At 34.8% G+C, this 27,477-nt stretch overlaps 1 protein-coding gene across 1 annotated transcript in view; it reads left to right on the top strand.

The window, feature by feature from the left end:
• Positions 1-27,477, top strand: part of LOC115414884 (protein FAM184A-like) — a 53,060-nt gene that overhangs the window by 8,691 nt on the left and 16,892 nt on the right. The window contains exons 2-4 of the mRNA XM_030128246.1: positions 2,108-2,243; positions 6,274-6,455; positions 24,985-25,170. Of these exons, the coding sequence (XP_029984106.1) occupies positions 2,108-2,243; positions 6,274-6,455; positions 24,985-25,170 (504 nt within the window). The remainder of the gene's footprint in view (positions 1-2,107; positions 2,244-6,273; positions 6,456-24,984; positions 25,171-27,477) is intronic.

Raw genomic sequence — 27,477 nt, 5'->3', positions numbered from 1 at the left:
TCACCAAAAGTTAGTGAAATTATTTGGATCTGGATCTGATTCTGGATTTGGTGCCACTTTGAAAAATGTCCCCATTATCAGAGATAGGAAGTGGATGGATGCAATAACTCAGTAAATATAAATGATCTCCAGTGTAAATGTCTCCAGTCCAGCCCTGATGGGGAGACGACCCAAACATAATGTCCACATGCTGATCAGGATCTTCTTCTGGATCTGGAACTGACGCAAAATTTCACATGGGCTCTTATGGGAAAACATTTCTATCGTCTTTTTCTCCTAAACTCCAGTTCTGATTGACTTCAGACTTGGTATACAGCTTCTGTATGATGATGTCACCAAAAGTTAGTGAAATTATTTGGATCTGGATCTGATTCTGGATTTGGTGCCACTTTGAAAAATGTTCCCATTATAACAGACAGGAAGTGGATTGATCCAATAAATCAGTATCAATGATATCAAGTGTGAATTTGAATTTTTTACAGATCTGATTGGAATATGAGCAAAACATGGACTATTTGTGTAATAGAATAAATACACAGAACTGGGGGAGAATAAATGGATCTGGATACATTTCCCAAAGCTTTGAATTTGGCCCCTTACATACAGGACCATTGGTCCGATTTTTGTTTTTCAGATGTTGTCACTGTGTCTGTTTGTAAACCTGGAGGTCAGCGGTGCACCCCTGCCTCTGTCGGCTCACACACACATGAACACACACACACACACACACACACACACACCAGGTCTCATGTGTGTGTGACTCCTCTGTGGTTCTTATCGTACTGTGGTTTCATTGTCTTAGCCGTGGCAGCTGTAATTAAGTTTGAGACTGGCTGTTTGATGGAATTGAAAGATGTGAAATTGGCTCTCATGAGTTCTTCACAGCGCTGTGTGTGTGTGTGTGTGTGTGTGGTGTGTGTGTGTGTGAGCATGTCAAATCTGTCCCTGCAGTCTGCTTCCTATTAATTGCGCAGCAGTCGGCGTTTACATTCTTTATCTTCAGTATTACTAATACACCACCAATACCAGCGTGCACCAAGGTTAGAATAGTTTGGATTTTTATGTATAGTTTAGTTTTATTTAGTTTTGACTTTTTTTTCTCTAATTCAGTTAGTGTTAATTCATTTTTAGAGCAGGTTCGCTAGTTTTTAGTCGTTTTCATTTTTTTTTTTCTAAATACTTTGTTTTAGTATTAATTTTAGTTTTGTCGTATCTTTTTTCTTCTTCTCCGTCATATTCAAATACCATAAATTTATCTATTTATCTATTTGTATTTCTTTTTATTATTATTATTATTATTATTATTATTATTATTAGTATTATTGTTATTATGGTTTTTTTTAATGCTTTTATTGTGCTTTTATTCTTCTGTACAGCACTTTGGGTCACTGTGGTTGTTTTAAAGTGTTTTATAAATAAAGTTGGATTGGATCTCCACTATTATCACTAACAGATCAAACACATAAAGCTGGGTTTTTAAAAGCTGCTTTTGTTTCTGTCGGGGATGTTTTTAGATTAGATTAGATTAGATTAGATTAGACTTGATTATATTCGAAATTACCTTAAATTATTACATTACATTACATTTTTTTACATTACATTAATTTAATTAGGTTAGATTAGATTATCGAAAATTAGATTAGATTAGATTAGATTGGAGGTTAGATTAGGTTAGACTCAATTAGATCAGATTAGACGAAACTAGATGGGATTAGATTACATTAGGTTAGACTAGAGATTACATTAGATTATATTACATTACATTACATTACATTACACGAGATAAAATTACGTTAGATTAGATTAGATTAGGCCAGTAGCAGCACAACAATGAATTATTATTATTATATTTTTTAATGCTTCTATTAGTTTTTATTGTGCTTTCATTCTTCTTTTCAGCGCTTTGGGTCACTGTGGTTGTTTTAAAGTGTTTTATAAATAAAGTTGGATTGGATCTTCTCTGTAATCACCACCAGATCAAACACATACGACTGTTTTTAAAGCTGCTTTTGTTTCTGTGGGGGCTGTTTTCTTCGAAGGCAGATCTGGCTGATAAGTGTGACCATAACAGCTGTTTTCTTGCGCTCTGTGTTAATTTCCTCTCCAGGACCTGACCAAGCAGCTGGACGAGGTGACCCAGAACTCCGAGATCGTGGAAATCCGTCAGAAGGAAGCGGAATGTGAACTAGAGGCAGCCAGAGACCGGGTCCAGCAGCAGGCCACCGAGATCCTGCTCAAAGCCAGTGAGTCCACTGCCCCAGTTCTCCTGTTTTAGATTACATTACATTACATTACATTACATTAGATTAGATTACATCACAGTAGAAATTACATTAGATTACATTAGATTACATTACATTAGAAATGACATTAGATTAGACTACACCAGACTAGACCAGACTAGATTAGATTAGATTAGAAATTACATTATATCAGACTAGATTAGATTAGAGATTAAATTAAACTAGATTAGATTAGATTAGATTGGACTAGATTAGATTAGAGATTAGATTAGACTTGACTAGATTAGATTGGAGATTAAATTAGACTAGATTAAAGATTTGATTTGATTCGAGTTTAGATTGGACTAGATTATATTAGAGATTAGATTAGATTAGATTAGATTAGACACGATTAGATTAGAAATCACATTAGATTAGACTAGACTACATTAGATATTCAATTAGACTAGATTAGTGATTACATTAGATTACATTAGAGATTAGATTGGACTAGATTAGATTAGAGATTAGATGATATTAGATCAGACACGATTAGATTAGAATTACATTAAACTATACTATATTATATTAGAGATTAGATTAGACTAGACTACACTAGACTAGATTAGATTAGATTAGATTAGAGTAGATTAGACTAGACCAGACCAGACTAGACTACATTATATTATATTAGATTAGATTAGATTAGATTAGATTAGAGTAGATTAGACTAGACCAGACCAGACCAGACTAGACTACATTATATTAGATTAGATTAGATTAGATTTGACTAGATTGGACTAGATTAGATTAGACTAGACTAGCATAACAATGAATGTATACATAAGAAATATTACAAGAAATACTGATAATAATTACAAAAACAATAGTTAAAGCATAGTCAAATGTACATTACAAAATATTAGTAGAACAAAGTAATACTAACAAATAATAACTAAGTAATTATGTTATAATATTATAATATGCACAGTATGTGCATATATATGTAGCCTATATATTTATGTGTGTGTGTATATGTTTAATAATCACAGGATAAAAGTTATAATGAAGTGATAATAGTAATAGTAGTCGTAACAACAAGATATTAAAAATAAGTATGTAAGTATAATAATAATAATAATAATAATGATAATAATAATAATAAAATAACAAAAATTTGGGGAGGGTTCTCATCCGTGTAATGTATTTTGATTTTTGAGGGAATGCTGCTGAGTGGTATCTTTTGTGGTATTTTTTCTTGGTGACTTAAAAAAAAAAAAAAAATTGCCAGGCTTGAATTTTGGGTCCAATAAAATTGACTTTTTGTGAACTTTCAGGGGTGTTCAATGAGGTGAGAGAAAAATCATGATAATAATAAAAATAATAACAGAACCATGCGATTTTAATAGGCCCTCGCCGGCTAGTGCCTGTGTGGCTCAGGCCTAAAAGAGTAAGAAGAAGAAAAATAGGAAAAATAAATTGCAAATAAATAGCCGACATTGCAGCCCAGTTTCTGTCTCTGAGCCTTCCCTTGTTTTTCCTTCATGTAAACCACACAGACTTGTGTTTGAACTCCCTGCTCATACGTACACCCCCTCCTCCCCAGGACTCTTCATGCACATATCATGCGAACACACTAAACACATGCACTAAGCTGCGCTCATTTGGTCCGAGGCCTCGAACGTTTAATGGCAGATCTGTGTATGTGAACGCCGACAGAATTCCCAGACCGTCAGAGGAGGAGGAAACCCTTCTCACATCAATTATGCCTGGTTTAAGGTGTGTGTGTGTGTGTGTGTGTGTGTGTGTGTGTGTGTGTATGCCTTGGGTAAATGGATCCGTGTTGGAATCTGATTTAATATCTTGTGATTTCTCACGTCGGTACTTTGTGCAACAACATGGCCTAAGCATTACTGTCTGAAACGTGTGAGCAACATCAGCACCGTGGCACCATATTCCACTCGGCCCATTAGCTCCTATGAGCCGCCCCTCATCCAATGAGAAATCCCCCTCCCTGAAGCTTCACTGCTTCCATGTTACAGATAAATACGACTCAGCCGGTTAAAACCACTGGCTGAGACTTTTATCCTGTTGGCGTAAATCAAAAGTCCTCATTTATTAAAACTTTAAAGCGACTGGAGTTGTTTTGGTCGACTGGTTTAGAGGTTTTAATGATGATTTTCAGTAATGGAATCCCCATCTTATTAAAACCTGGATCATATCTTAGTGGGGTTTTTTTTTTTTGGTCAATTATATCTCTTCGGTTTGTGAACAAACCAAAGTGTGTGCACAGAATAGACCAGGATGTTCAAACAGGACCATCACATATAACTATAACACTTTAAGTCTATAACAAGTTATTATCGTTAACGAAACCTAACGAAATGACGAAAACTAGAATTGAAAAAACATTTTCATTAACTGAAATAAATAAAAACTATAATTAAAGAAAAAAATGATAACTAACTGAAACTGTATTGTGTTTTACAAAACTAACTAAAACGTATAAAATTATGGATAAAATTTCCTTTGTTTTCGTCAATGTTGGATTGATACGAAAGTGATTTATTTCGTTGTAGCAATTTTATCTAGTGTCACCATACAACACTTTTTGGTCCGTCACTTGTGTTCACTTGTGGTTTCCAGTCGTCTTCTGGTCCCCACTCTGCCTGGAAACATGGAGACTAAAGTTGGGAGAAAGCAGCAGAGTCCTGTCTGGGATTTATTTGAATACGACGAGACAGAGAAAAGAAAGAGACGACTGAACTATAACTAAACTACAACTAAGCATTTAGAAAATAATGAAAACTAATAAAAAACCAGCAAACCTGCTGTAAAAACTAATTAAAACGAACTGAATTAGAGAAAAAAAAAAGGCAAAACTAAATAAAACTAAACTAGAATGAAAAATCCAAAACTATTAGAACCTTGGTCTTTATTATAATGGACAATAACAGTCTGTGAAAAGAAGTGGATTCAAAGCTCTGACATAAAATGTATAATATTATATTGATGTTTTTATGTTAAATCCTCATGAACAGGACATCTTACAGCTGTAGACATAATGTGTCCCAATATTTATGTCCATAGTTTAGAAACATCAATATTTCCTTAAAGTTTGATGGGATTTTTCTTCCTCAGTGAGATGTGAAGAAGTAGATGGTTAGTTGTGGCAGAAAATTAGTATTTAATGATGATTTTCAGTAATGGAATCACCATCTTATTAAAACCTGGGTCATATTTTAATGTTTTTGGTTTTTTTTGGTCAATTATATCTCTTCGGTTTGTGAACAAACCAAAGTGTGTGCACAGAATAGACCAGGATGGTAAAACATGTTCAAACAGGACCCTCACATATAACTATAACACTGGAAGTCTGTATCAAGGTTATTATCGTTAACGAAAACTAACGAAATGACGAAAACTAGAATTGTAAAAACATTTTCATTAACCGAAATAAAAAAAAAAGTAATTAAAAGAAAAAAATGATAACTAACTGAAACTGTATTGTGTGTTTACAAAACTAAGTAAAATGTATAAAAAATTCTGGATAAAATTCCCTTCGTTTTCGTCTTTGTCAAAGTTGGACTGAGACGAAATCGATTTATTTCCCCCAAGCAATTTTCTCTGCTGGCACCATATGATATTTAAGGGTCGGTCACTTGTTTTTTCCAGTCGTCTTCTGGTCCCCACTCTGCCTGGAAACATGGAGACTAAAGTTGGGAGAAAGCAGCAGAGTCCTGTCTGGGATTTATTTGAATATGACGACAGAGAAGAAGAGAAAATATATAAGAAAAAACTACAACTAAACTAAAACTGAGCATTTAGAAAATAATGAAAACTAATAAAAACTAGCAAACCTGCTGTAAAAACTAACTGAAATGAACTGAATTAGAGAAAAAAAAAGGTCAAAACCAAATCAAACTAAATTCTACTGAAAATCCAAAACTATTAGAACCTTGGTAACCAGTGCATGTGTTGGTTCGGTCCAGTCTGGTCAGAATACCCCCCCCCAGGTGACCTTCAGCATGTCCTCCTCGTCCTGCCTTAGGTCAGATCAGCAGCCTCCAGGCCACCCAGATGACCCAGGAAGCCGCCATCCGGGACCTGGACAACGAGCGGAGCCGGCTGAAGGACAAGGTGGTGAGGATGGAGGAGGAGAGGGAGGCTCTGCAGAACCAGGGCCACGCTCTGGACGACCGGCAGAAGCAGCAGATCCTGTCTTTGGAGAAGGTGTGTGTTCTGTATTCACGGCAGAGCGCCGGTAGGAAGAACCAGGAGGAGATCAACATGCAGACCTGTGTGTTTTTCATCTTTAAAACATAAGGAATGTGTGGAAAAAATTCTGCAGACGGTGTGAATGTGAACAGGGTTTTACATACAAATAACCCTGGTGATACAAAGGAGGACTGGAAGGCGGGCATTTACATATCGATCAATCAATCAAACTGTGTTTTTTCATGCAGTTCATTAATAAGACAGAACCAGTGAGGGGGAAAATGAGTTAAAATACAGACAAGAAAAGAAAGAAGAAAAAGAAGAAGAAAGAAAGAAAGAAAGAAAATAAATGTATGACGTTAGTTTAAGTGAATGAAATAACATCAGGAAGGTACGCCAGAGGATGAGGGAAACTGCAAAAAAATAATAATAAGGTCCAATATGTTCTTTTTATTATTATTCTGAGAAAACAGTCAGAATTCTGAGAAAAAAAAGTTTGAATTCTGACTTTAATCTCATAATTCTGACTTTTTTCTCAGAATTCTGTTTTAAATGTACTTTGTATCATTATTCTGAGATTAAAGTCAGAATTCTGAGGAAAAAAAAGTTTGAATTCTGACTTTAATCCTGGAATTCTGACTTTTTTCTCAGAATTTAGACTGTTTTAAATATTTTGTAATAATTATTCTGAGATTAAAGTCAGAATTCTGAAAAAAAAGTCTGAATTCTGACTTTTTTCCATTAACCATTAACATTATTACATGTAGGTCTTCAACGATTATTAACAATATTTATTAACACTTAAACATCCTAAAAATAGAAAGTATCAGAAATAAAACAGGATAGTTCTGCCGATATAGAATAGAATAGAATAGAGATAGATAGAATAAACAATATGAATAAAAAATTAATGTCAGAAAAGAAGAAAATAACAAGTATAAAATTACAAAATGCTAAATAGTAAAATAGAAAACAATATAAAATTTCATAAAAGTAAAATAAGACTAGGACTAAAAGTAGAATAAAATAAAAATAGACATAAATTATCATATTTACAATATCAGTAACGGTATTGTATGTATGTCAGTGATTATTAGCATATTAACAGTGTGTATATCTGTGAAAATATTGATATTTGTATAATATTGAATAAATATTGCAGTGTTAGTGCAAGAACAGAGGATTATTGTACATCTTACTGCACATAATTCATGTTATACAGGGTTAATGTGATTAGGAAGTGAGTTTTAGTCCGTTTGATTGATTGATTGATTGATTGATTGATTGATTGATTGATTTTTTTATTTTATTTTATTTTTGTTTATTTAGTATAGAATTATTATAGAATAGAATAAAAAATAGAAAATAGAATATAAAATTTCATAAAATAAAGTAAGACTAGGACTAAAAGTAGAATCAAATAAAAATAGACATAAAGTATCAGTATTTACAGCATTAACAGTATTAATAGTATGTATATCAATGAATATTAGCAATATTACCAGTGTGTATATCTATGAAAATATTGATATTTGTATAAATATTGAATAAATATTGCCGTGTTAGTGCAAGACAGAGGATTATTGTACAGCTTACTGCACATAATTCATGTTATACAGGGTTAATGTGATAAGGGAGAGTTTTAGTCCGTTTTATTTATTATTATTATTATTTGTTTTTTTTATTTTATTTATTTATTTATTTATTTCGTTAGTAAGTTAGTTAGTTAGTTAGTTACAGGACAATGTCTGTTGGCGTTAGTTGCAAAAAATACGATGCGTGCACCAGCTTTAGCAGAGAAGCTAGTTTCCATCTATTTCCATCTGTTGTCTATTATTAGTTATATTATCCCTTTCATGCACGAATTATGAGAACCTTAGTCAAGATTTTTTTCTTCAGTGTTTAGCCATGAAAAACACAATGCGATCGAGTTTTTTTTTTCTATGGAGTTACAAAATATCCATGCATTTAATTTTTGAAGTAAAGAAACATGTGTTTAAAACCCAATATCAGAGACTGATATGAAAACAATGAAAAAAACATTTTTAATGCCGCTAATCTTATGTCTTCTCACATTTTAACATATTCTAATGCTAGTAATTACTCACTTCATGGAGATAATATGCAAAAAAAAAACCTTCTTGTCTAACAAATAACAATTGATTTACACTCAAACAGTTAGTGCAGATCAGGTTTATCAGGAACAGCAAAGTTACAGTAATGATCTGAATTACAGTGTATGGGATGGTGCATAAGTGTCCACTGTGTTGGCTGATATGGAACTAAAACAACAAAACCCATGAATATACAAGAGAACAGCTGGAGAAGAACTGTCCACTGGAGTGGGCAGTGCATGAAAGGGTTAATGTTCATGGAAAACCATGAACATTGTTACATGTAGGTCTTCAACCATTAACACTTAAGCATCCTAAAATTAGAAAAAATAAAGAATAAAATAGGATAGTTTTGTCGATTTACACTAATCTAAGTAATTTTCCCGCCTCACCCGATGTGGAAGCAGACGTAAACCCTCATCTTTCAGCAACCGTACGTTCAGCCTTTGAGAGTGGAAAAGCCCAGAGGTAAGATTCACCATATCTGAGCGGCTGATGCACTTGTAAGCTTCCACAGGCTGAACAGATAAACACATGTCTGCTTCTCTTCCATTCTTTGGGCTCTTGTGCTTATTTATTTGGGGTTCGTCAGCCCTGGATGAGGCACTAATCCCCGTGTTCTCCTCTGAGGTGAATGTTTAGCCCAGAGTCAGTCTGTATACATGCAGAAGGAGCTTTGCACTAAAACTACTCATATATTTCAGGAGCGTCTTTAGAGCCGAGCCATGAGCAAATACCTGCAGAGTATTAGCAGACCCATCCCACAGGCTGGAGGTGACTTTACCTGGAGAAGACTCGGGATTTATCTGAAAGATCTGGAAATATTAGGAAAATACATCTATAAAGCAGAGGGGCTAAAGTCGTATCTTCCATTCAGTCCAATTGGATCTGAAATAAACTACTAGCATCATAACATAAATAACAACGACTTTTTCTTTGGTTTAGTGCAATGAAAAGCATTCAATTATGAAAATATTACATTACAAACTAAGCTTTAACAAAAAACATGAAAATAACCTGAAAAAGTGAAATTCATAAAAAAAAAAAAAAAGAAAATTTGAATTAAGCAAAAAGCTGGAAAAAAGCTGGAAATATTAGGACAACACATCTACAAAGCAGGGGGTTAAAGTCATTTCTTCCCATTCAGTCTAATTAGATCTGAAGTAAAGTAAAGCATCATAAACTATAAATAAAATAATGACAACTTTTTCTTTGTTTAGTGAAATGAAAAGCAGTAATTATGAAATTTTTATATTTACAAACTATCCTTCAACAAAAACATGAAATAACCTGAAAAAAGTGGAAATTCGTAAAAAAAAAATAAAAAAATTAAAAAAAAATCTTGAATTAAGCCAAAAGCTTGAAAAAAGCTGAAATATTAGGAAAATACATTTATAAAGCAGAGGGGTTAAACTCATTTCTTCCAGGAGTTGTATTCAGTCCAATTAGATCGGAAGTAAAGTACTAGCATCATAAACTATAAATAAAAATAATGACAACTTTTGTCTTTGTTTTAGTGCAATAAAAGCATTAAATTATGAAAAGATTTACATTTACGAACTATCCTTTAACAAAAACATTCAAGGGGGATAAAAGGCAAAAAAAATCTTAAATGAAGCAAAAAAAAAATCTTGAATTAAGCAAAACAAAATTGTAAATGTAGCAAAAAAAATCTTGAATTAAGCAAAAAAAATCTTAAATGAAGCAAAAAAAAAATAATGTTGAATTAAGCAAAAAAAAATTAATTAAGCAAAAAAAATCTTGAATTAAGCAAAAAAAAAAAAAATCTTGAATCAAGCAAAAAATCTTGAATTAAGCAAAAAAAAAAATGTTAATGTAGCAAAAAATCTTGAATTAAGCAAAAAAAATCTTAAATTAAGCAAAAAAAAATATGTTGAATTAAGCAAAAAATCTTGAATTAAGCAAAAAAAATATTGAATTAAGGAAAAAATCTTGAATGAAGCAAAAAAAATCTTGAATTAAGCAAAAAACTTGAATTAAGCAAAAAATCTTAAATGAAGCTAAAAAAAATCTTGAATTAAGCAAAAAAAAAATGTTGTATTAAGCAATAAAATATTGAATTAAGCAAAAAAAAAAAAAATCTTTAATGAAGCAAAAAAAATCTTGAATGAAGCCAAAATTAACAATCTGCAGTATTAACATATCCTGCCTCAGCTGATCGTTTCTACATGTGTATTATGGATCAGATCTACAAATACACAAAACGTTTAATAACAGGCAGAACATTGGTACAGTTTTGGAGTTTGGAACTAAAATGAGTTGGACTTTGTTGACTGTTAATATTTTCCCTTTGCAGATTGCATGCCCATGGGCCGGATCAGAACCTTTGGGGGGCCGGTTTGGGTCCATGTTGACCCCCCTACTCTAGAAAGTCTGATTCAGTTCAAGGGGAAATAGCACTAATGTGCAAACGTCATGTCATTAGTCCTTCCACTGGAGCAGACTGAGTGCACATGCTGTTTCATTTGGGACCACAGTCAGTTTGTCGTTCGTTTGTCCCGTTTTGACTCCAGAACTGAAATCCATGCAACAGGATGAGATCCACTCTGGATGAACTCCTAAAGTCCAAGGCAAACTCAGGGCTCAGGACGGATATCTGTCCAACTGCTCCTGCTGTAGACTAGAAACCCCCCTGGCAGGACTTCAGAGGTCACCGAAGTCACCGTTGTAGAGCAGGGGGGTCCAACATTGTGACCCACTGGCCAAACCCGGGCCCCCAAAGGTTCTGATCCGGCCCATGGATGAATCTGCAAAGGGAAAATATAACAGTCACAAGTCAACTCATTTTGGTTCCAAACTCCAAACTGTACCGATATCTGCCTGTTATTAAACGTTTTGTGTATTTGTAGATCTGCTCCATAATAAACATGTAGAAATGATAAACTGAGGCAGGATTTGTTAAAACTGCACTTATTTTCCTGAAGAATTTTCAGGTTTTTCAGGTTATTCACATTTCTTTGTGAAAGGATATCATCATGATACTTTTCATCTTTGTTTTAGTGTAAAAAACAAGTACTAAAGTAGTAATGTACATGCAGTGGGATGATGAGAGTGAATGACTGGATGTGATGAATTTTTTTGTATATAGATAGAGTTATAGCAATGCATTTTTTTTACTGCATTTGTATCTTTTAGTTTTTATTAATGTCTGTTTTTTAATGAAAAAAAGCCTTGAATGAAGCAAAAAAATCTTGAATTAATTAAGCACAAGAAAACTGAATAAAGCAAAAAATCTTAAATGAAGAAAAAAATTTTTGAGTGAACCAAAAAAATCTTGGAATAAGCAAAAAAGCTTACATGAAGCAAAAAATCTTGATTAAGCAAAAAAAATTGAATAAAGCAAAAATCTTAAATGAAGAAAAAAAAATCTTGAATGAAGCAAAAAAAAAATCTTGAATGAAGCAAAAAAATCTTGAATCAAGCAAAAAATCTTAATACAGCAAAAAAAAATCTTGAATTAAGCAAAAAAAACTTGAATAAAGCAAAAAATCTTAATGAAGAAAAAAATCTTGACTTAAGCAAAAAAAAAAAACTTGAATAAAGCAAAAATCTTAAATGAAGCAAAAAAAAAAAAATCTTGAATTAGCAAAAAAAATAAAATCTGCCAATGGAACCAGTGAAAATGATGTTGTTCAGATTTGTTGAAATCAGATTTTCCAGATCTATTGTCTCTAAATCAGTTCTTCTGCCTCACAGTACAGTTCCTCTTCAGGTGATCGGCTGATTTTCAGTCTGATCAGATAGTTAGAAAATACACTTGGTCAGAGTTAGATTGTTTCCAGAGTCAGATCAGCTAAAATGAGTGTGACAGCCCCCGGTTTAGAGAAACGCCATTTTCATTCTGACTGTGAGTCCAGAACACTGGACCACATCTGGACCACATGGACTAGACTGAACGTCCATGAGCGTTTATGAGATGGAAGCCTGCCGTCTACCTGGGAACACTTCACACATGACTATTACCAGGCCCTTTTTTATTATATTCAATAGAAATTAAGTCTCAGAGGAAGCCCTCGACCTGTAATCGTCAAACTGTTGAACTTGTCCGTCACTTTTCCCCGGTCCGATTCTTCACAAAAGCCCAGAAGCTTAAAGGTCAGATGGTTTGTGGAAAACGGCACAGTCAGCAGAGCGACCGCAGGGATGGGAAATGTCAAGTGCAGCTGCTTCATGTGTGTTTTGGCGGTGGCTTCATCGGTGCATTTATGCGGTGGAATCCTGCAGGAGTGGGGGACGGTCCTCCCACTGAGCGGGACGCCGGCCATTTGGAACGAAAGACAGACAGAAGAAACAGAAAGAAAATCCGACAGAGCGTTCACATTAATGCACCTTTTAGAACCTGCTCTAGCTGAGGCCTGCATAGGATTATTTAAGAGGAAATACCAGGATTTATACATACTGTTATAGATAGATAGATAGATAGGATAGATAGATAGATAGATAGATAGATAATAGATAGATAGATAGATAGATAGATAGATAGATAGATAGATAGATAGATCTACCCTATAACAATAAGTAGCACAATTAACAAGATAGGAAGACAGATAGAAAAAAAAAGTTTAAAAAATAAAATTTAAAAAAAAAGCAACAAAATTAGTGAAAAATGACCAAGCCATTTTGATGACAGTGTTTTGTTTTTTTTTTTGGACGTAGCAAATTGTTACATCATGCAAAACTGCGATGGAAAAACCTGTTTCCACAACTAGGTCACACGAGTCATAAGAGTTAGGGTTAGGGTTCCGTTAATTTTGTTTGTCAAAAATAATAATATTTGGAGCGTTGAGATCCAGTGGATCAAATATGATACAAAATTGAAACTCAACATGGAAACTGATCAATTTCCATGTGTGAGTTTTGAAAATAAAAATGTTTTGGTTGTTCAGAAGGACCAGTAAAGGCTCCAGGAGAATTTTCTGTTCATGGTTTAATGGTTCAGGCTTTACCGGGTTAATATAGAGCACAGGTGCCAACATGCGGCCCGGGGGCCAAATCCAGCCCACCTAAGGGTCCCATCTGGCCCATAGGATGGATTTGTGAAATACAAAAATTACACCGAAGATATAAACAATCAAGGATGTCAAAATCATTTTAATTCAGATTCCACATACAGACTAATTAGATCTCAAGTGGGTCAGAACCAGTGAAATACAATCATATTAAACCTATCAATAATGAAAACAGCCCATTTTCCTCTTCGTTTTAGTGTAAAAAGTAAAATTACATGAAAATGTTTGTTAAAAAACTGTTGTTTTACAAAAAATGTGAATAACCTGAAATGTCATAAGATAATAAATGTCATTTTACTATGATTCTGCCTGTTAGTAAATGTTTGGTGCATTTATAATTGTAATGTAAGTTGTAATGCACATTGTGTAAAGGATAAACTGATAATCTGAGGCAGAATATGGTTAAAATTGCAGTTGTTTTTCTAAAGACGTTTCCGTTGTTCATGTTATTCAGATTTTTGTAGATGTAAACATTATCACAAATTAACCATTTCATGCACGACTTATGGGAACCTTAATCAAGATTTTATCCTGAGTGTTTTATCTCTGTTTAGGCGTGAAAAAAACACTGCAATTGAAATTTTTTTATGAACCTATTTTCATGGAATTGCAAAAAATATCCACTCAGCTGGACACCATGTGTTATTTTTTTTCTGATATACTGTGTGAAAGCTATGAAATACATTTTTTTTAATGCTGCTAATCTGATGTTTGTCACATTTTAAACATACTATAATATTAGTTATTACTCACTTTATGGAGATAATATGGAAAAAAAAAAACTTTTGTTTAAAAAAACTGTTAATTACAGTCTAATAACAATAACAAGGAATTGATTTTCCACTCACATGTTGATGCCGATCAGGTTATCAAGAACAGCAAAGTTACAGTAATGGTCTGAATGTCAGTGTTTGGGATGGTGCATAAGCGTCCGCTGTGTTGGAGATATGGAACTAAAACAATAAAGTCAATGAAAGAGAACAGATTTGAATAGCTGTCCACTGTAGTGACCAGTATACATGAAAGGGTGAATTTGACTTTTTCACTGTATTCTTTACTGGTCCGACCCACTGGGAGATCATATTGGACTGAATTTGGCCCCTGAACTAAAATGAGTTTGACCCCCCTGATATAGACAATATTTGTCTGTATGTGGAACATGTCATTTTACGCTTTTTTTTCTCTAAAACAAAGATGAAAATTATTATAATGATACTGTTATGACAGTATTTTGCTGGGTGACCTACTTGAGATCGAATGGGTCTGAATGTGGAACCTGAACTAAAAGGACCCCGCTGACTGTCCACATTTGACCCTTAGTCGGTCCAGTTTTTGGGCCACGGACCATGTATTTGACACCATTGGATTTGTGCTGAACACACAGTGACTGAACACTGTTACGCTGTTAACAATAGAAAACCAACCATTGTAACGAGAAGAAAGAATCACATTAAAACTGTGATTTGTTTTTTTTTAAACTGTGGTTGTAGATAAACTTATTTCTTTTCTTTAAATTGGCAACTTTAGCGAAAAACAGGGGAACACTTCAGATAATGTTGGGCCCCAGACTCAGTGAAGGACAGTCATTTCATTAACAAATAATAGGAGGCTGTTTTTTTTTTTTTTAATGGTCTATTTCAGCACTTTTCCTTCGACAGTGTTTATTTAGCTGTCCCTTTTTCTTTTTTTGTCCTTCTTTGTAATCGTCTAAATTAACCTCCTGGGATGTTCTGGTTTGCTTGTTTACGTGGCGCCGTGGAGACGTTTCCCCTCAGGTTTGTTTGACCATATGTCAGCGCAGCAGTGACCGCTCGTCTGTCCGCTTTGATGACGTTTCTTGGTCCAGTTCCAGATTAAGCCCTTGATAATGAGCAATTATTGCACACTAACACAATCCACGCCACGTTCCCACACTGACTGGCACTGACGCTGTGATACAGGACCGTCTGATACTGTCAGTTTTTAATGACAGCGCTCAGGAATTTGTTCGGATTTTAGTTTGTTCACCCAAAGTTTCTCAGATTTTGCTGCTGCAGGCGCTGCGCTAACCCTGTTTCCCACAATGCATGTCGCGACAAAAAAATTCCGAAGATGCCCGAGTTCCCTCCCAGCTCTGAATGTAAACACATGGTTTTGTTCTGGTGGATGGCACTAAGAAACTGTTCATTGTAATGCAAGAGATTCAGCTGAGGAATGACAGACAGACCAACAGATTTGTGATACTGAGGATTGACTGAGGATGGACAGATGTGAGGAAAAAATGTGTCATGAAAGTCTCCTGCACCTTGAATGATGACAGGACATGAACATGTCCATGTTTCTCCAGTGGCTCAGAGCGGACTTCTGTCTCATCTTTATTCTGTTTTATACCTGCTGCTTCCAGCCTTAAGGCACATTACTACCAGGGGTGGCCATGGTTCAGGTGGTAGAGTGGGTCTGTCCAATAACCAAAGAGTTGGAGTTCGAATCCCACTCCATCCTAGTCAGTCCATTGTGTTCTTGGGCAGACACTTCACCCTCCCTGCCTCCGGTGCCACTCACACTGGTGTATGAATGTTTGGTGGTTGGTCGGAAGCAGCCACGCTTCTGTCAGTCTGCCCCCCCCCCCCCCAGGGCAGCTGTGGATACAGATGTAGTTTACCACCACCAGAGGGAGAATGTGAGGAGCGAATGAAGAATGGATCAATAATGTAAAGCGCTTTGGGTGTCTAGAAAAGAACTATATAAAATCTAATCCATTATTATTACACTGGGTTACAAAAAAATGTTTTTTGCAAGTTGTCTAGGTTTTTTCAGCTGAGTTAGGACATTTGAACCGCTAAATCCAAAAATGACATCTGTTTTTCTCAGTCAGGTCAGGTTTTTTTGCTAATTGATTTTGAAAAATTGATCTCTCACAAAACTGATTACATTTTTGTGACTTTATCAGTTGATTTTTTATATAGTTTCTCACCCAAAATAGGTTTTAAGAGAAAAAAATCATTTTCTAACAGGATTCCTGTTAGGTACAATGGTGTATTCACTGCAGATGGAGCAGAATACATCAGGCTTATTTTTGCAAGATCTTCTATCGAAGCCATTTCATTCACCGGTAATATTAAAAAACCATTAATCATAAATTGGCAAAGTAAAATCTCAGAACTCGTTTCTTGCAAGAAATGTGAAAGAATTTTGTATCATATGATGTGAAAATGCCCATAAAATGTAAGCAAAAATGTTAAAAAGCCAGTATGTAGCAGAGTTCAGAAAGTTGACCTGATTGAGCAAAATTGATGTGATTTTTGGATTCAGCACCAAAATGATCCTAATCAGCTCAAAAAACTGAAACAATACATTTGTTGTTGACCAGTGTAATTATTTTCACCCTGGGGCACTGACACCAGTCTGGCCCCTGAAACAGACTCATGTTGGGCCCTTGGTACAGAAACTCACTGGAGGGGGAGGGTGGGCGGAGCTTCCTGATTTCCACTTTACTATTCCTCTAACTCCGCCCTCAGCCACAGGTGATCCAAGTTAATATTTCTAGAACGACTGGCTTCTCTGTGACCCTGCCATCCGCTGGCTTGGTTCCTCCATGTTTGAGTTTGAGGCCAGGAGGACCTTCCTGTGGAGGGTTTTCCACACCCTTCCTCTGCGTTGCTCCTGCAGCAGAACCGACGTGAGCACGACCCAAGACGCCCCGAGCCGGCCACGCTTCCACATCAGCGGTTTCCGGGTCAATTTACTCGCAGTCCTGCTCTGAAAAAATCGATCTCATCCACCTTAATTGAGTTATGCAAAATTAAAAGAAATCGATCCAAAATCAATCAGATCAATCAGCCTAGTCTCCATGACTGTAAATGCTCTGCTTGGGTCTGAACTCTTCATTTCACTCCACAGGTCCATCTTCAACCCTATTTCTGAGGAATGACACCAGAAAGGTGGTTTGGGCGCTAGCCCTTTAAATGCACATGAGACACTTCAGGCCCCGCCCCCTCCAGGTTCAAATTGTGCTTAATTTTCTTTAGACATTTCAGGTTGTTCATATTTGTTCAGGTTATTCACATTTACTGTGACAGGATAGGTTTGTAAATGTAATATTTTCATAATTTAATGTTATTTTCAAGGTCAGGTTACTTCATTTAATACCCGTAGGTAGATTTGTTTTGCAGTCTAGGTGATTGCCTTGGCATTACAACAACACATTACATTAAAACATGCAAGACAGGCACTTGATCACGCTTACAGACAGGACTAAAAGACAGGACAAAAAGTGCTCAGTGTTCCCACCATTCATCGGTATAGCAGCATGGATAAGGAAAGAATAAAATAAATAAGATCAAATAAATAAAAACAAGCTACGATAAAACCAACAAAAAAACCCAGAAAAGATACAAAACAGTCTGGGATAAAAACCAGGATAAGAACTAAAATTAAACAATTTAAGAATTTAAAAATTTGAAGTCACAATAATAATAAATAGAGCAAAGAAATGGATAATGTCACTATTTCTTCTTGAGCTCAGTGACGGCGACAGGAACAAAGCTGTTTTTATAAACGCTGTGTCCTGCACCTGGTACTAAGAACCTCTGTCCAGAGGAAAGGACGCTGGAATTCACCTGGTAAAGGATGGGATCATTGTTAAGAACTGAGCATCCATCCTCTGGACCTGTTTAGTGGACAGGGGAGGCGGGACAAGACTGGGACTCACCAATCAGGCGACTGGACCATCTGACTTTGATTTAGTGAGTTTCTATGCAACGGACGGCTGACCGAACCACGGCACCAGACAGAAAGAGAAAACAGACTCAATAAGGACGATAAAACAAAGTTAAAATGGTTCGGTCTAAAACAAAAGACAAAAATTGGAAGTTGTCATTATTTATAGACATAGAGTTATATAATATTTTTCACATCAAACCGGAGAAGAAAATGCAGAGTCATTATTTTGTGTAGGTTATTATGCTGTTATTTTACTGCAGATCAGGGCTGTCAAAACTCATTTTCATTCAGGGGCCCACTTCAACCTAAATCTGATCTGAAGTGGGCCGAACCAATAAAATTATAATTTAATAATATATAAATGTCAACTCCAAACTTTCCTCTATTTCTGAGTAATGACAACCAGAAGGGTGGTTTTGAGCGCTGGCCCTTTAAATGCAAATGAGCCACTTCAGGCCCCGCCCCCTCCAGGTTGTTGGCTGTGCTGCTCTGTACCAAATAAACCCCGTTCCTCAAACAGGTCCTTTCCATCAGTTTTCTTCAGACACGTTTAACAGAAGCAGATGTTCCCGTGTGTCTGTTTTGGAGGCGGACAAAGGGTCAGCTTCAATCCTGATTAATCCCAAACCAAATTAACTTTTGTCTCCACTTTCTCCCCGTCGGCTCCCACCTCAGCCTTGATTTATACACTTCCACCGGCGCTCCAATGACAAACGCCATGCACCGCTGCCTCCTGTCAGCTCATCTGTCTGAGAAACAACAGAAACTACAGGGAAGTGGAATCAGCAGGACCGCTGTCTGTCCCCTCCAGCACTATGTGGACAAAAGTATGTGGACACACTGAACTCAAGTGTTTCTTCTCTAACAAAACAATAAGGACTAATGTCATATTATAGCTTTATATTGGGATAAATATCATTGCACTGGTTTAAACTGTTATCTTTGTTTCCAAAATGACTATATGTGTAAGCAACAAATGAATAAAAATGAATAACACAAGTATCAAAAAGAACAAAAAAGCACAGAAAATGAACAAAATAAGCATCAAAATAAAAAAAAAATCAAGCGTCAAAATGAACAAAAAAGTCATATTATAGTTTTGTATTGGGATAAATATCATTGCATTGGTTCGTTTGGTTTGAATTGTTATCTTTGTTTCCAAAATGACTATATGTGTAAGCAACAAATGAGTAAAAATGAATAACACAAGTATTAAAAGAACAAAAAGCAGAAAAAATGAACAAAATAAGCATCAAAATAAAAAAATAAGCATCAAAATGAACAAAAAAGTCATATTATAGTTTTATATTGGGATAAATATCATTGCACTGGTTAGTTTGGTTTAAATTGTTATATTTGCTTCTAAACTGAGTCAGAGATGGATTTTGACTTAAATTCTCATATCTCAGTTATTTTCTTTTTTTTTTCTTTTTTTTTTTTTTTTTTTACCCGTGACTATGATTTTAAATGTTCTTCCTCTAAATTTCTAAAATATTTTTCATGCTCTGACTGTAAATGATCATTTTCGACAATAATTAACCATTAATTTTCTTTTTTGTGTGTGTGTATTTTGCTCATTATGACACTCTTTTCTTAATTTTTGTTCAGTGTGATGCTTATTTTGGTCATTTTTGTCTTCTTTTGATTCCGTTCATTAATTTTGTCGCTTATGCTGTTTTTGTTTTTACACATTTTATCCATGACAATGATTTTAAATGTTCTTCCTCTAAATTTCTAAACTGTTCTTCCTACTCTGACTGTAAACAATACTTTTGTATCCCAACTAATCATGTACTTTCTTCACATCTCACTGAGGAAGAAAAATCTCCCATTAAACTTTAAGGAAATATTGATGTTTCTAAACTATGTGGACATAAATATTGAGACACATCATGTCTACAGCTGTAAAATGTACTGTTCATGAGGATTTCAGATATAAACATTAATATTACTTTAAAGTTTAATGGGAGATGTGAAGAAAGTAGATGGTTAGCAAAAACAAATCACAAAAATGAACAGAATAAGCAACAAAATGAATAAAAGTTAATAACACAGGCATCAAAAAGAACAAAAAAGCACAAAAAAATGAACAAAATAAGCATTAAAATAAAAAATAAGCATCTAAATGAACAAAAAAGCATCAAAATAAAAATAAGCATCAAAATAATAAAAATAAGCACCAAAAATGAACAAAATAAACACAAAAATTAACAAAAATGAAGAGCATCATAATGAGCATCATGTCTACAGCTGTAAGATGTCCTTCCTGTTCATGAGAACGTCAACAAAAACATCAATATTTCCTTAAAGTTTAGTGGAGGTAGAACATTTAAATTCATAGTCATGGATTAAAAAAAAAAAAAAAAGCAATATTGAGAGAAATGAAGGTAAAAACCATCTCTGAGGCCTTTTGGAAGCAAAGTTAACAATTTAAACCAAACTAACTATAGTTTCTATTTTATCCCAATATAAAACTATATTCTGACATTAGTCATTATTGTTTTGTTAGAAAAGAAACTCCTGAATTCTTCGTGTCCACATACTTTTGTCCACATAGTGTATGAATATTTGCAGTGTTGTTGTTGTTTCCTGCAGATTCCTTCTCATCCTAATCAAGCGAACTTTAAACTGCTCATCAATTTACTTACCCGAAAAGGAGCAAAGCGCTAAGTAGCGTACAAGTAATTAACCTACTGTCCTCCTGAGAACATCTGACCATCACCATTAGCATCGAGAACCATCTGGAATCAGGAAAAGCCCGCTCACTGATTAGAATCAATAATCCAATATCAACAGCAACAGATGGTGTCGACTCTAAGATGTTTTAACTTCGACAAACTAAATGGGAAACATTTCACTAGAACAAATCTGAAAAGGATGTATGTTTCATATTATTTATTTATTTATTTATTTCTCTCTGCTCTTTTTCTTTTTTGTTCTTGAAGCGTCTTTGAGTGTCCAATAAAACGCTATATAACTGTAATGTATTATTATTATTATTATTATTATTATTATTATTATTATTATTATTATTATTATTATTTAATAGGGACTGTGCACATTTATGAACATAGCTGTATAAAAAATACACCAGAATTAGTAAAAATAACTACTTTTCATCTGTAGTCCCTCGGCAGATGACAGAAATAAGATATAAAACAGCCAACATAGTGCATCACTGTTCGCTATACATATATAATATGTATATTTGGTATGTATTTATATATTGCACATGTAGTATTTCACTGCACCACCTTTGGTTTTAATTACAGGAGACATTCACTGAATTTAACCAAATAAATTATTCAGATCCTTCCATGGATAAGTACTGCAGTGGTTCATAATGTTTCAGCTGGAACCAGTGACTGAAGTGTAACTGATGCAGGCAGTGTCCCTCATTTCTATAATGTCTAAAAGACTGGACAAAACACTGGAAAAATCTAAATCTTACTATGTGTATTTTGGTCATTTCTAGTCAAAATATGTCATCACACTTAAAATAAGGCAGAATCAAAACTGGGTAAAATACTGTAAAATACTATCATGATAACCTATAAACAATGACAACTACACATTTTCCTTTTTGTTTTATTGTAAAAAGTTAAATTACATGAAAATGTGTAGATTTACAAACTATCCTTTTACAAAAAAATGTGAATAACCTGAAGAAATATGAACAATCTAAAATTTGGCCAATATTCTGCCTGTTACTGAATGTTTTGTGTGTAAATTGATAAACTGAGACAGAATATTGTTAAAATTGCACGTATTTTCCTTCAGAAATTTCAGGTTTCTCAGATTATTCACTTTTTTGTGAACAGATAGTTTGTGCATGTAAACATTTTCAGAATTTAATGTAACTTTTTTGCACTAAAACATAGAGAAAATGGTGATGTCATTATTTATAGGTTATTATGGTATTATTTTACTGGTCCGACCTATTTACACTGGAAAAAATCTAAATCTTACCAAGTGTGTTTTTCTCATTTCTAGTCCAGATATCATATAATAAGATCAGACAGAATCACCTAAAGAGGAACTTTTCAGTGAGATATAAGAACTGATTTATAGACAATAGATCTGGAAAATCTGATTTCGAGAAATCTGAGCAAGATAATTTTCACTGGTTCCATTGGCAGATTTTTTTTTTTTTTTTTTTGCTTGAATTAAGCAAAAAATCCTGAATTAAGCAAACAAAATCTTGAATTAGGCAAAAAAAAAAAAAAAAATCTTGAATTAAGCAAAAAATCTGCCAATGGAACAAGTGAAAATTATTTTGCCAAGATTTGTACATTTTGCAGGTTTTTATGTTATTATTTGACTGTAGATCATATTGGTCTGAATGTGGAACCTGAACTAAAATGAGTTCGACAGCCTTGACTGTGGGTTGATTATTTATTTATTTATTTATTTAGCTTATTTTTTGCCTTTACTCATTTGATGCTTATGTTTGTCCATTTTTGGTCACTTTGTTTCTTATTTTGTTCACTTTGCTAATCAATCGAACATTTTTTTCCCTCTATCTATCTATCTATCTATCTATCTATCTATCTATCTATCTATCTATCTATCTATCTATCTATCTATCTATCTATCTATCTATCTATCTATCTATCTATCTATCTATCTATCTATCTATCTATCTATCTATCTATCTATCTATCTATCTATCTGACAGGTATAATGCAGTCAAACAGTTACAAGTTGCAGCTGATGTGATGCATATACAGTTTATAGCTTGTGCTAATTCTCAACTCCAGTCCCTGGTTGGGCTCCTTTATAACATTGTAGTACAAATATAAAATATGCATCATTTAAAAGGATCATACCATACATAGAAATATTATATCTAAATATACACCATTTAAAATTGTCATATCATACAATTCGATAATCCAGTGTTGCATTTATATATGATGCATTCATTCACTCACTCGTCGCCCACAATATACACAATATTTAGAATAGAATAGAATAGAATAGAATAGAATAGAATAGAATGCCTTTATGTCATTATACATATGTACAATGAAATGAAAAGGGACAACTCTGTAGTGGTGTGTAATGCAAAACAGTGTAAAAGAAAAGAAAAGTGTAAATATATGTACAGAATAAAATCAAGCATGTCACCAACCAAGAGGTTTACAACCATTTACAGATGACAACAGTTGTGTTGTCTTTAACCAGTTTTCGGTTCTGGTGGTGAACATCTTAAACTCTGACATGGATTTTATGTCTGATGCAGTGAGTTCCACAGTTTCATACTCTTACAGAACGACGACTGTCCCAAAGTTGTCCTGCAGAATGGACTTTGCACTTTGCAAATTCAGCCCACGGACCGGATTGGAACCTTTGGCGCGACGCATTTGGGTCCGGGGCCGCATGTTTGAAACCCCTGATTTCGAGCTTTATATGTTTATACAGGGTGGGGAAGCAAAATGTACAATATTTTGAGGCAGGGATTGAAAGACAGTGTATGACCAATTAGTTTATTGAAAGTCATGAGAATTTATTTGCCACAAGAAAATGTCCATAATAGAAAATGTTTTTATTCTATGTGTCCTCCTTCTTTCTCAATAACTGCCTTCACACGCTTCCTGAAACTTGTGCAAGTGTTCCTCAAATATTGGGGTGACAACTTCTCCCATTCTTCTTTAATAGTATCTTTAAGAAAGTGGACATTGCTGTGTGATGTTCTATTGGTGCATGTTCTAAAACGTCCCAAACAGCAGAATCCAGAGGGTTTAGATCTGGGCTAGAAGGCGGACATAAACATGATTCCCAAAAATTGCTAAAGTTGGATTTGTTGCTGTTGTCAACAAGTGTTTGGTGTTCTTGTGTAAGATTTTAACTTCAAATCCTATTTTTCTGCATTTCTAACGCTCTTGTTGTCTACCTCAAGTTCAGTTGCCATTTTTCTCATGGATTTGGTTGGATCCTTTAGGATTTTGGATTTGAGAGCTTTAATAAAAGCTCTGGTACGTTTTTTTGTTGCTTCCTCCACTTCCAGACTTTCTGGTCATAGTTTTGCTCATAGTCATTCTCTTCTTTCCATTATAAACAGTCTTTATGGACACTCCAACTGTTTTTGAAATCTCCTTTGGTGTGACGAGTGCATTCAGCAAATCACACACTCTGACGTTTGTTTTCCTGATTACTCATATGGGCAAAAGTTTGTGAAAAGGTATGGATAATAGTGTTAGGTATGATTATGACATCAGTATATGTTTGGGTTCAAAACAGTTGACGTAGTGCCTGCTGAGAAAAAACAACTACATGTTCATTGTAAATTTTGCTTCCCCACCCTGTATATTCTTCTCTTTTCTGTTTTATTGATCGTTTCTTTCCTGCTCCTTTTTGTTCAACTTAAATTCAGCGACTGTTACACTCAGTACTCTCCCTCTGGGATTAATAAAGTATTCTGATTCTGATGTAAACGGGCTCAGTGTCGGATCTGAGAGATTCAGGAGGAATAAGATTAGACGGTGAAACAGAGACAGAAAATGTTCGATCCAGAAGGTGTGATTGAGTCCTTGGCTGTCACTGGGTAAACACTGGCATTAAGGCGGAATAATCCAACATATGGTGTGAATGTCAGCCCAGGCTCTGGATGTGTGTGTTCTGGAAACCCTCTGCATATTTGGCTTGGTGTGTGTTTGTGTTTGTGCATGCGTGTAATTATTTTTCGTTGTTTGTCAGGCGCTCCGTGAAGAGAAATCGTCCCACGAGAAGGACATGAGCAGCATCCGAGGCCGCTACGAGGAGGAGGCCAGTCAGATGAAGGAGAGCCAGGCCCGGGCTCTGGAGGACGTGGCCAAGAAACACAGAGTGACCCTGGAGAACGCACTCAGCAACGCCGAGAAGGACAAGAACCGCCTGCTGGCCGTGAGTACACGCACCGACGCGTAGCATGGTTCATTCAGTCACCGCCGTACGAGTATGAGGACACCGGACAAGACTGCAGCACTCACAGCTCTGAATGCCTTTAACCCACTGGTGTCAAACATGCGGCCCGGGGGCCAAATCGGGCCCGCCAAAGGGTCCAGTCCGACCCTTGGGATGAATTTGTGAGAACATTACACTAAAATATGAACAATCCTTTTAGTTCAGGTTCCACATTCAGACCAATTCAATCTCAAGTGGGCAGGAGCAGTCAAACACTATAATGACATATAAAAACAACTTCAAATGTTTCTCTTTGAAAATGTAAATATTTCATGTATTTACACTAAAAACAAAGTCTAATTTTGCAAAAAATGTGAATAACCTGAAATGTCTTAAGAGAAGTAAGTACGATTTTAACACCATTCTGCCCGTTACTTAATATTTTGTGTGTATTGTAGATCCACTGTGATCTGTAAAGTTATAATGTGAGTAAGTAAAGTTTTATTTATATAGCAATTTTTAAAACAACATGTTACAAAGCGCTTCACATAAAGAAGAGACAGATCAAATCAAATCAAATTAAATCAAATTTTAAGCCAATTTACAGAAACCCAACAGAATCCTCCAGGAGCAAACACTTATGATTGTGTATGACAATGTACATGTGTGAATTATAAACTGAGGCATAATATTGTTAAAATTATACTTTTTTTCAGTTTGTTCATGTTATTCACATCTTTTGAGAGGATAGTTTGTAGATGTAAACCTTTTCATAATGTAAATTAACTTTTTTCGCTCTAAAACATAGAGAAAAGTTCAGAGTTGACATTATTTATATATTATTATGTTATTATTTTACTGGTTTGGCCCATTTCAGATCAAATTTGGCTGAATCTGGCCCCTGAACTGAAATGAGTTTGACAGCCCTGCTTTAACCCTTTCGTGCCTGAATTACACCGGGGAACACAATTTTTGTTGAGTTCGGTCTGACAGCTGTTTTTAACTCATTTTTGGGTGCGGAATCCAAAACTGATCTCAGTTTTTCTCTATCACGTCAAGTTTTTGAACTATAGGATCCCTGTTTTCTTAAAAAATATGAAAAATACTGTACTTAACAGATATGTGCTTGTTTTATCAAAATTTACAAATATTAACATACAATGAAATATCAAATCCCCTACGAAGTGAATCCTTGTGAATTTCAAAATCTGCATCATTGCTGTCACTGCGTTCTTCAACATCACTCAGATCTTCTAGAGGAGGTAGTTGTTTGAAAACTGGCACTGGAGTTTCAGCTGAATGAGGCATTGGTCTTATAGCTGACGGTAGATTAGGATATTCTATTTTACTTTTATTTTCTTGTTAAATCCTGATGTTTTCACTAAACAAAAGTAACAGTCTGTGCAATCTTTTTGCTCTGGCCAAACCATGGGGATACCAAATGCCAACTGCTTGTACACTTTGTGAGGGGCCCATGGCTTGTCTTGATCACCGAGTTTTACTTTAAAATATGCAAAATATGCTTGTTTGACAAAGGCACTGATGTTTGCCCTCTGACTTGGAATGGTGAAACTACCACAAATATAGCAAAAGGAGTCAGGGTTGTTTAGGCCTTTACGACGAGACGGTGCATGAGCGTCCACTGTGTCGGCTGATATGGAATTAAAACAACAAAATCAATGAATATTAAGAGAACAGCTGAAGAATAACTGTCCACTGGAGTGTCCACTGTGCATGAAAGGGTTAAACACAGAAGCAGAGGTATGCATTAGTGACACAACTCTGATAGGGCTCCCACACAGGCTGCTCAGCTCCAACTCAGACGTACATGGTTATAAAAGGCTTATTCTATTATAATAATATATGTAAGGGTGTGCTATTAATAATAGGTATCTATAATAATAATGTTCAAGTGTATAATTAATATATAACAACTACTACTATAATATAACTTTATAAGATTTAACATTTATCCCAAAAATGAAATAAAACACGTACAAAACAATGTCAGTACACTTAATTTTCAAGCAAACAAAACAACATAATGACAATAAAATCAGCATTAAAAGTGCAGTACTGTTTATATATGATTTCATAAATCAAAGAAAGAACATGTGCAGACAAACCTTTAAACACAGAAGCGTAGGCATGGATTCATGACACAACTCTTGATATGGCTCCCTATAAAAACAACCCTTAATACCATTACACTACCATATTTTTACTTGTTATAAGTTTATTTTTGTATTTTAACTCTCATTTAGAGCTAGCTTAACTGTAAAAACCACTAGCTTAGTTTATAGGGCG

This window comes from Sphaeramia orbicularis, chromosome 24, assembly GCF_902148855.1.
Source record: "Sphaeramia orbicularis chromosome 24, fSphaOr1.1, whole genome shotgun sequence".
In the NCBI taxonomy this organism is placed as follows: domain Eukaryota; kingdom Metazoa; phylum Chordata; class Actinopteri; order Kurtiformes; family Apogonidae; genus Sphaeramia; species Sphaeramia orbicularis.
This window is presented reverse-complemented; position numbering and strand designations above follow the sequence as displayed.